The 10,114-nt window shown below is 49.0% G+C and overlaps 1 protein-coding gene across 1 annotated transcript in view; it reads left to right on the top strand.

The window, feature by feature from the left end:
- The window catches only part of STK24 (serine/threonine kinase 24), a 65,755-nt gene that overhangs the window by 50,351 nt on the left and 5,290 nt on the right, over positions 1 to 10,114 (top strand). Inside the window, exons 6-9 of the mRNA XM_023513105.1 lie at positions 2,880 to 3,065; positions 4,932 to 5,077; positions 6,596 to 6,719; positions 7,715 to 7,783. Of these exons, the coding sequence (XP_023368873.1) occupies positions 2,880 to 3,065; positions 4,932 to 5,077; positions 6,596 to 6,719; positions 7,715 to 7,783 (525 nt within the window). The remainder of the gene's footprint in view (positions 1 to 2,879; positions 3,066 to 4,931; positions 5,078 to 6,595; positions 6,720 to 7,714; positions 7,784 to 10,114) is intronic.

Genomic DNA, 10,114 nt, shown 5'->3' with positions numbered 1-10,114 from the left:
GGTGGGTTGGTGTGTGCTAACATGTGGAAGTGGGCACCTGCTCCTTGGGGTTGGTTGGTTGTGCTAGTGTGTGGAAGTGGGCACCTGCTCCTTGGAGTTGGTTGGTTGTGCTAGTGTGTGGAAGTGGGCACCTGCTCCTTGGGGTGGGTTGGTGTGTGCTAGCACGTGGAAGTGGGCGCCTGCTCCTTGGGCTTGCTGCCTATCTGCTACTTGTCCTTGGGCCTTGGAGTGAGATCACCTATCACCTAATTGTCCGTCGGCAGAGACCTCTCTCCTCCCAGACCTGCTCATGACTGGGTGTGTTGAACTGGTTACAAGGGTCTTGGAGGTGGGGAGGTACCATCGTCAGAGACCATTTGGAAAATACAGTTAGCTAGAAGGAGTAAGACTAAGTGTTCAGTAGCACATTAGGGTGTCCATACTTTACTGGGGTTATTTCAGAATAGCTAAAAACAACATTTGGAATGTTCCCAACACAAAGAAATGATCAATGTTTGAGGTGACTGATATCCTCAGTACCCAGATTTGATTATTACACATCATATGCGTGTCTACCACATGAATTTTGTAACTATGTACAACTCTGTATGTATCCATAAAAACACCAAGGCCCTGGATGGGTGTAGCTGGGAGGCAGCAGGCTTTGCAAATAAACAGCAGTAGTTGTAGCGAAATCCAGAGGGCTGGCTTAGCAGACACATGTGGCACTTGAGAGCACCTGCTAGTGACTGTGAAGCACCACTGCCCTGCGGAAGTGGCATTTGCCTCCTCCTGCTGTAGGGGATCAGATCAGAGAGGTGGGTGAGCCGGTTTTGGTGCTCACCCACCCCTCTGCTCCCCTACACCTATCTTCCTCTTCCTGGGGGGGAGGGATTCCGGAATAAACCACATTTTTGTTGATGCTTAAGACAATGAACTTGTAAAATAAAGCAAGGAGTCGAAATGGTAGAGAGAAGGAGTATTACTCCCCCCCCCCCTTCTCTCTCTCTCTCTCTCTTTCTTTTTTGTAAGACAGAATCTTACTCTGTTGCCCTGGGTAGAGGGCTGTGGGGCTCACAGCAACCTCAAACTCTTGGACACAAGTGATCCTCCCGAGTAGCTGGGGCTATAGGTGCTTACTACAATGCCCAGATAATTTTTCTATTTTTGGTAGAGATAGTCTCGCTCTTGCTCAGGCTGGTCTCAAACTCCTGAGCTCAGACGATCCACCCACCTTGGCATTCCAGAGTGCTAGGATTACAAGTGCAAGCTACTGCATCTGGCCAGCAGTATTACTTTTAGTACCAGGTCTCCCAGGAAGACTGATCCCTTTAGTATAAGAATTTAGTACAAAGAGTATAGAACAGGTCTTGTTGACAGGTATTCCTGTCTTCACTCAGAACAGAAGAAAATGGTCAGTGTGGTAAGCATCATTCCCATGGGCTGCTAGGCTGGGGATGCTTCTCTGGGGATTTCTGGTCTTCTGTTGCGGGAACGTGGTGAATTGAGTCCTCTGTAGGTTGTTAAAAGTTGAGAGATGTCTGGGTCCTGTGATCATTTAAAACATGCTTTAATTACGTTCTGACTTAAGTTCTAGGAATAATGATGGATTTGTAGTGCACAGTGAGAAAGGTTGCATTGTGCCTGGGCCTGCTCTGGCCCTGAGCCTGGCCCTCCTTGGCTGGTGTGCATAGTCCTGCTCCGTCTTTTGGCTTCTGTGGCATTCTGGGGGTTGGTGTCTGCTACTTATAGAATCTCAGTAGCTATGAAATTCCTCTAAGATCACCTAGTCGTTCCATTCATGCTACACATTCATGGAACTCATTCACCTGTGTGCTGGGCAGAAGGGGGTCAGGTAGCTGGACACCAGGCCTCCCAGTGTGGAGGCTACATGACTCGTGCTGACAGCGACTCTGAGCCTCTAGGTTGAATTAGCCTATGCGACATTTGACAGGAAATGCAGGAACTATAAAAACACATTTAAATGATACCGGGAAGAAATTCTTCAAGTGGACAGCACTGGGGACAGAGGGGAGCTGAGCATTCTAGGTTAGGACAGCCTTAGGCAGCCCAGTGCTGAATGGCGGGCACCCTGTGGGCCTTGTTTGGATCCTGATTCAGATAAACAAACCGTGGAAGACTTTTTTTTTTTTTGAATAGTAGAGAACATTTAATTATTATGTGATATTAAAAAAGTACCAATTTCAGGTATTGATGTGTGGTAAGGATTCTCTTTGGCATACTGAAGTCCTTAGGAGCAATGTCCTGACCGCTGTGGTTTGCCGTGGCGACAAACTGATGGAGCCTATAGCAAAATGTTAATCATTTAATTCATGAGATGGGTATATGTGGGTCAATTATATTAGTATGCTCTACTTCTCTGTGTGTTTAAACATTTTCATAATAAACAGATTTTTTTTTTTTTTTAAAGGGCACCATGTCCCCCCTACCTCCTATTTATTTTATACATGAGGGAAATGAGGCTTGAAGGTCAGCTGTTTGTGTCTCTAGACTTTGTATAACTGGCACTTAAATGCGAGTATCTGACACCCAGGTGCCTGCTCTTATCTCAAAGCCGTACTCAGTTCTAAGCACCCTGGAGAGGTGACTCGCAGGTGTCCCTGGCTCCTGACTTGTTCTCTCTGCTCACCTCTGTTGCCTGTCCCTGGCTCCGGGGTTCCAGGGTGGGTTCCTAATGCCCACGATAGCAGATGCCTAGGAGCGACCACACCGCCGTCTCTGGGGTGGAGGCAGAGCAGTGTGTGTTAAATTTTCTTTTCTTGCTACTCATTCAAATACCAAGGGCTTCTGTTTTTTTATTATCAGTTAAAAATAATTGTCTTTTCTAAAACTTAAGAGGTACATTGGAATACCTTATCCTTTCTTTTTTGTTGTTGCAGGCAGACATCTGGTCCCTGGGCATAACAGCCATAGAACTTGCAAAAGGGGAGCCGCCTCATTCTGAGCTGCACCCCATGAAGGTTTTATTCCTCATTCCAAAGAACAACCCACCAACGTTGGAAGGAAACTATAGTAAACCCCTCAAGGAGTTCGTGGAGGCCTGTTTGAATAAGGAGCCGAGCTTTGTAAGTGGCGTGGGGTTGGAACGGGCGTCTCTCATCACACGCGGCTCCACTTGCTGGGATTTCTTTAATCACTGTTTTCAGCTGTCTTCATGATGTCATTTATTTTCCTTTTTCTAAATGAGTATGATTGATTTCTATGAATTGCAAATGTAGTTTTCTTGTAGTTTCATCTTTTAAGGATTAAAAACTACCTATTTTCTTTTATATTTTCTAGCATCTCATACCTTGAGTTTGAAGAATATTCTCAATATTATATGTGGAATCATAAATTTTTAATATTTTTGAGGACTAGGCTGTATATTATCACACTTTTTAGTAATGGTAAAGGCCAGCCTAAATGTGTTTTTAAAGTAAAAGTTGTCGTTTTCCAAATGGCACGTGTTAGGAAACAAAAGATTAAAAAAAAAAAGAGCCTCCCTCCTCTTCCTTCCTAGGTTCCCTCTTTAATTGACTCTGGCAGAGCCGTATAGCAGTAAGGTCTACATAGCTTGACCTCAGTTTTGTTCTGAATTAGAAAGTTTCTTTGAAAACTCCCTGTGGATTGTGGTGTTGTGTGTGGCTCATGTGTCCCGGTTTTGTTTCTGAGTTTGCAGTAGGGTTTGCTGAAAGCCACGCCGAGCCCCCTGCCCCCCCTTGTTAACTGTGGTTAGTTTTCCAGCAGTGTTGTGGTTTTCTGGCATGATCCCGGAATCAGATGGGGATGCAGCCTGAGGTCAGCAAGCTAGAGTCCGATGGGCTGCAGCAGGCGTCAGTGGTGCTGCAGGGTATTCTTTGTGCCCACGGTGCTCTGAATTTTGTTATATTGTGATGTTTTGGGCACGTTGCACCAGCACCTAGGAAGCTACATGTCTTCCCTTGAAAAAACGTATTTCTGGTGTCAGCCTGTTCCCACCTCACATGTCCCCACCCCATACTACCGAGAGAGGGTGCCAAGCTGAGAATGTGGGCACCTCTGGGGAGTTTAGAGTTTCACAGTTATGTGGACAGGGAGAGAGGGAGACCTAAGGTGGCCAGGTTTTTCACAAGTTTGAATATGCGAATAAACACACCTGGCTCAGGTGAGTGAAGTTTGAGCAGTTGGGAGTGTGTAGGAACTTAGCCTGGCTGGCTATGGGGGGAGGGGGGTGTCACTGCTGCTTGTGCAGTTGGGGCCGTGTGGGCTGTTGGAAGCTGCTCCTGTGACCAGCTCTGCCACCCTCGGGTGGAGCTGTTGGCAAGTTTGGGGTGCGCTGCTTGGCAGTGGCTGTACTGAGCACAGGGTGTGGGCCGAATTCTGTGCTTGGTCATAGGAATGGGACAGGCCTGGAAACCAGCCCTTCTAAATGGGAAAGCTGGTGACTAAGAGAGCCCAGGTGCCCTTTCAGCAGACTGAGGATGGCTCCTGGCTCCTTTCCCGTTTCTCTTAGATAACTCCGAATAACGTATTCATTTACCCCAAACACTAGTAGGGAAAGTTAACAAAGTGACACAGAATGTGTATTTTCTCTTTTGCTAGCATATGTTATATGAAACTAGGGGATAAGCTTCTTACCATGATCCCTGTGAAGTTCTATGCAAAATTTTCCATTTAATGTTTTTTTCTGGGGAAAGTTGTCTTGCTTGCATTGAACTGTTAACCTGCAGAATGTTAAGGGCCCCTTTGGAAACTAAATGTCACATCCTTCAGTGCCCAGAGTCCCAGTCACAGGTACTGAATGACCAGTCTTTGGAGAGGTCTTAGGGAAGAAGGCTTTGACACAGAACTCAGTCTTACTGGGTTACTGTAGCAGTTTGACACTTTGAGGCAGAAGTCTGTTGCCTGGGGTGGAGTCAAGTAGCATGAATGAGCTTCATCTCATATTACTTTGCATGTGCCTGTTTTTCTAGAGACCCACTGCTAAAGAGTTACTAAAGCACAAGTTTATAATGCGCAACGCAAAGAAAACATCCTACCTGACTGAGCTCATCGACAGGTATAAGAGATGGAAGGCGGAGCAGAGCCACGACGACTCCAGCTCCGAAGACTCAGATGCGTGAGTCGCCCCGTCCAGCTGTGCCGTGTGTTTGCGTGAGAAGGACCTGCTGGGCTTTGCCTCTTGTTTGCAACGGGGTTTTGTTTTGTTTTTTGTCTTCAAGATAATCCAGGTTAATGCTGATTCTTGTGTTAGACACAGCCTGGGGCTGTGTAGCCTCTTAATGTTGCCAGGGAAGATTCTTCCAGTAAGTCTGTGTGTAGAGAACTTGGCCTGTTATTTTTATTTTTCTTCATTGTGTTTCCTGCTCTTACAATACTGATCAGCTGCAACTGCTTCAAATGCGTTTGTGACTAGAAACGCACGTTTTGTGACTCCGGAGTGTCCCTATAGATGCTTGGCATTGTACAAACTCTATACCAGGGAGTTACTTCCTGAAAACCAGTGTTGAGTTAAGCAGGAATTCCTCTTTCTGGAGAGATGGGGCAGCTTGACCTCTCCGTAGTGAGGGAGTAGGAACCCATTAGGCAAGTGCTGAGTTGGGAGGTCCAGTACACCTTGGCGGGAGTTGATGTTGGCCCACAGCCCAGGTCTTTGTTCCAGGCCAGTTGAATGAGGATTTCTGGGGATGAGGCCCAACCAAATAGGTTTTTTAAGGTCCCCATGTGGTCTGTCTTAGAGCCAAGGTTGAGATCGCTGACTCCAGAAGTTGTGGAGGTCATGCCATTGGGAAATGAGGGTGGTAGCAGCTGGGATGACAAGATAAAGAGACTGGAGAGGGGTTTTGAGAGCCAGGACTTGGGGGTGCGGGTGGGGCGTTCCGGCTTCGGCAAGGTGGCAGGTGGCCTTGCAGTGGAGAAGATGAAAGTGCTGTGTTTGCATCTGAGGTGCTTCCAGGACACCTAGGAGATATGCACATTGAAGTGGCATCTGGGTGTGGCATTAAGGAAAGACAGCCATGCAGACAGGACAGGCTCAGAGGTCACTGCTCTGTGGAAGGCCTTTGGAGCCATGAGAAGGAATAATGTTGCTCTGGCCTGGATGCAGAGGGAGAAGAGCTGAAGGCCGAGAAGGAGGGACAAGGTGTGGCCCAGTGGGTTCAGGGCGGTGCAGGTGTTGCTAGGGTTGAAGCGGACCAGGCCCTCCCTCATCCAGTGGGATGCAGGTAGTTTTCAGAGGGAGTGGAAGGTGCTAGATGGAAGCAGTGAGTGCTGGTCATGTGCTGAGGTCTGGGTGCCAGGGGTGAGACCACATGTGCCCTAGGGTGGGGCGGAGTCTTGGGGGAGGGGAGTTGACTCCCAGGAGGGGGAGAGATTGTCCCCCAGCAGAAGGGCTGCTTCTTTCCATGTTAGGAGAGGAGGGTAGGTGGGGTCCCTCTGACAGTGGGAAGTTACTGGAATCCTGTCTTGACAGTCTCTCTTTGGGAGGTGGGAGGCAGGGCTGGATGAGGGTACAATGGGTGGGGCATCAGGCTGGAAATGCAGGGTCAGAGGCCCCCCAGGTGGAGCCCCAGCAGGTCTCAGTCCCCCCAGAGCCAACATGTGAGCTGATGGCATTTGCCCGGGTTTCTGTGTTCAGGGAAACAGATGGCCAAGCGGCTGGTGGTAGCGACTCTGGGGACTGGATCTTTACCATCCGAGAGAAGGATCCCAAGAATCTGGAGAACGGAGCTCTTCAGCCATCAGACTTAGAAAGAAATAAGGTACGTTTGCTAGTCCTAAAATGACCAACACTTGTCAGTCAGCAACATTTTGGAGTCACTTCTGTATGAGGCTTAGCTGGGGTAGGGGTGTCCCCTATGCCAGCCTGTCAGGGAGTTTTTCAGTCAGGGGATTGGCAGCTCAGGAGATTTACTTCTGTCTGCTTATCCGAAGCCGCAGACCCGAGAGACCCAGAATGCTGGTGTACTGGGTGGTGCTCTCTTCTGCTGTCCTCAGCCCTGCTGCCACCATGGGATGGGCTCTGGGCTGGGGGAGTGGGGTCAGGCTTCACGTGTGAGGTGATGACCTTAAAGCTCTCTTTGCGGGACTGTGTCTGTTCTGCATAGTGGGGACTGCTCACATGTATCAGGATTTTGAGACTGAGTTTTAAGGACCTTATGGGTAAATGTATTGATGGTGTTTATATTAAACTTAATTTTGATTGATTGGTTTCATGCCCATTTACATTTGTAAAATGCTGTACTTTTGTAAATTAGGGTCTTCTGCATGGTCTTTCATGCAGGGGAGGTGGTTGTCCTCTGGTGACCCTGCAAGTGCTACCTTCATAAGTGGATAGGTGTTAAGTGTTCAGGTAGAAGTCGCAAAAGTAGGAAGTAGGCCTCTGTCCTGTGACAGCCCCTGGAATAGCCGACTTTGATCTGATTTCCACCACCAGGGTTTCATGAGTAAAGTATGTCTGTGTGGACAGCGTGGCACTGCAGGCTGCGCTGTGCCCACACATAGCCCCTTTCCACGTGGGCCCAGACCCTGGTCTCCCAGCTGCATGGTGTTACATGTCACTGCAGAATAATCTTTGATCTAGCAAGAGCAGGAAGATGGCCTCCTTCTTCTGGATATTAGAGCACAGAGAACATTTCCTTGGGGTGAAGTGGTAGAATCAGCCTTTATGTTTCGATAGCCCAGATCTGAGGTATATTGAATTATTGCCAATGAGAATGTTAACTGTTTCCGATGACTTTTTTTCCCCTCCCTTAAGATGAAAGACATCCCAAAGAGGCCTTTCTCTCAGTGTTTATCTACAATCATTTCTCCTCTGTTTGCGGAGGTAAGCGGCCTGCTGGGCTGTTTGGGAGGTGGCGGGGCAGGAGTGGGTGGGGCACCACTTCCATGAGGTGTTGGGTGTGGGTGGAGGGCATTGAAACAGGCTGGCAGAGGTGTCTGGGGACCTGTGCGTGCTTCCTGGAAGCCCACAGTGTTGGATGCGCCTTCTGAGGGCAGCCTCTGGTGTCCCTGGGCACCTGGGGAGGTGCCGGCTGCTCTGCTGTAGCCTACAGTGCACAGAGGGACGTCCCTGTGTCATCAGGGAGACTTCCAGCTTCCCTGTGCTTTCTAACAAATCTGAATGGCTGCAGCCTAATCCCTGCCTCGGACAAATTTATGGCTATGTGAAAAGTAGCTGTTTATTTCTGAGAAGACATTGGGTTCCCTTGAGTCCTCATGTGTCCCATGGTGCCACCTGGGTCACTGCAGTCCTCTCAGTGCCCAGGGCTAGGCCGTCCAGTGCAGACCTCTGTGCCCATCCCCTCTGTCCTCCCTGTCTCCTGCAGATGACTGTTTGTGTCTTGTATTTTGAGATGTTTTCAAGAGTAGACTTTATAAGAATGAAGAATTAGCCTTCATCTGGTTAGTAGCTGATTTGGAAATAGGTTGGACCCCCGAACCTCTTGAGGGGGGGCACCTCCTCTCTCGTCCCCTTCCTGCCCCAGGCTGATGTCAAGGGAATTCTCATTGGTGTCACTGTTGACACCTTCTGCTCATGTAGTGGGCTGGGCCCCTCTGGATGGCTTTCCACAGCTGCTGTGTCGCATGTAGCTCACTCCCTGGCCTCTTTTGGGCCTGCACTCTTTGCACCCGGCTTGGTAGCCCTGGCTGAGCCTGAGCCATGCCCGGCCAGCCCTTCCTAGAGCCTTGGTCATCTCCCTCCTCAGAAGCTGCCCTCCCGGGCTCATCCTTCCAGGGGCTTCCAGGCCAGCAGATTGGGGTCCAGGTGAGAGGAGAGCTGCGGGTGGAGCCTGAGGCCTCCCTGCAGCAGTAATGGGCCTCGGACAGAACTGCGAGGCACTCGGGAGGCCCCACTCTGTTGCTCTTTGACTGCTCTGGGTGTCTGTGCCCTCCCTGAGAAGTCTGTGAGTCGCCATTTTGCTTTTTGTCACTTTGCTTGGGACCTTGGCTCTTGGGGTTTTCTCATTGTCAGTTGTTCTTCTCGGATCCTGCCCATGGCTGCTTTGATGGGATCAGCCAGGCTGGGTTGGGGGATGTGTGAATTTTCCTGTTTGCTTGTGGTTGTGTATTTTATTGGGCTTATGCAGCAGCTATTAAATTGTTATTCAAGACCTACTCCAAATTAATACTAGGTGCAGTAATAGTCTGGGCATGCTTAGCTACCTGAAGACAGGTGAACTCACAGGTGTCTTTTTCTGTGTATTTTTATATTGCCAATATTTGAAGACTTAGAATCCAAAGTTTTAATGTGCATTATTTTATATAATTAATAAAATGGACAGAATTATAAGAGGGACTTTACCTAACAAATGCAGTCAGTGTAACCTGGTTCTCTATACTCTCAGTGAATCCTCAATGATAAAAAAAGATGAAATAAAATAAAACGCTCACTTACAAGAGTCCTTGTCCCTGCTGTACAAACGAGGGTGCTGAGACAGGTGCTAGTGTTACCTGCTTGCCCAGGGTGCTGCCCAAGGTCAGTGAAGGCAGGGCACACCTCCCAGGGCTGTCCCTCCTAGGCATGGGTGTCGGGCATGGGGGGTAGGGAGAGAGGTGGAGGGCACGTTGTTTTCTCAGGACTTGGTGAACGCTGTGAGGTGACTGAGAGTCCTCCATAAACACAAGTGGCTCTCTGAGCTGGGCTGTGTTGCCTCCTGTGACAAGCAAGAATGTGAGAATAGATGCTCCCATCACACCAGACCTGCCCAGTCCCTCCTCTGTCTGTCCCTTCAGACACAGAGAAAGGAGAACCTTTTAGGGCAAGAAAGGCTCTGGACATGACAGTAGGTCTTCACAGAATGACCGGAAGAGCCAGAGCCAAATGTGGTATTTCTTAAAAGCCGAAAGTGAGGAGGGGCCCTCCTGAGAGGAGCTGGTGCTCCTCATCTCTGTAGCCTCCAGCGGGAGCCTCTCCCGAGACATGCTGATCCTGAGCTGTGCTGTGTTTTCACTTGGGCAGCTTCTGTTTTCATAGTTTCTGTTGGGGACATTCCAGAAAGAGACCCAGAGTTGACCTTCAACTAAAGGTGGGGCCCCGAGACCATGTTGTGATTCCTAAGGGAACAGAGGTGCCTGGAGGGACCTGGTGGGTCCCCAGAATTTAAGGTTCCCACTTATTTATGTGAAATAGTCGATTTTGACAGCACTCTAGATC

The sequence above is a fragment of the Otolemur garnettii genome, unplaced genomic scaffold (assembly GCF_000181295.1).
Source record: "Otolemur garnettii isolate 467f Iridium unplaced genomic scaffold, OtoGar3 scaffold00034, whole genome shotgun sequence".
NCBI classification, from domain to species: domain Eukaryota; kingdom Metazoa; phylum Chordata; class Mammalia; order Primates; family Galagidae; genus Otolemur; species Otolemur garnettii.
Note: the sequence above shows the minus strand (reverse complement) of the source record. Positions and strands in the feature narration are given on the sequence as shown.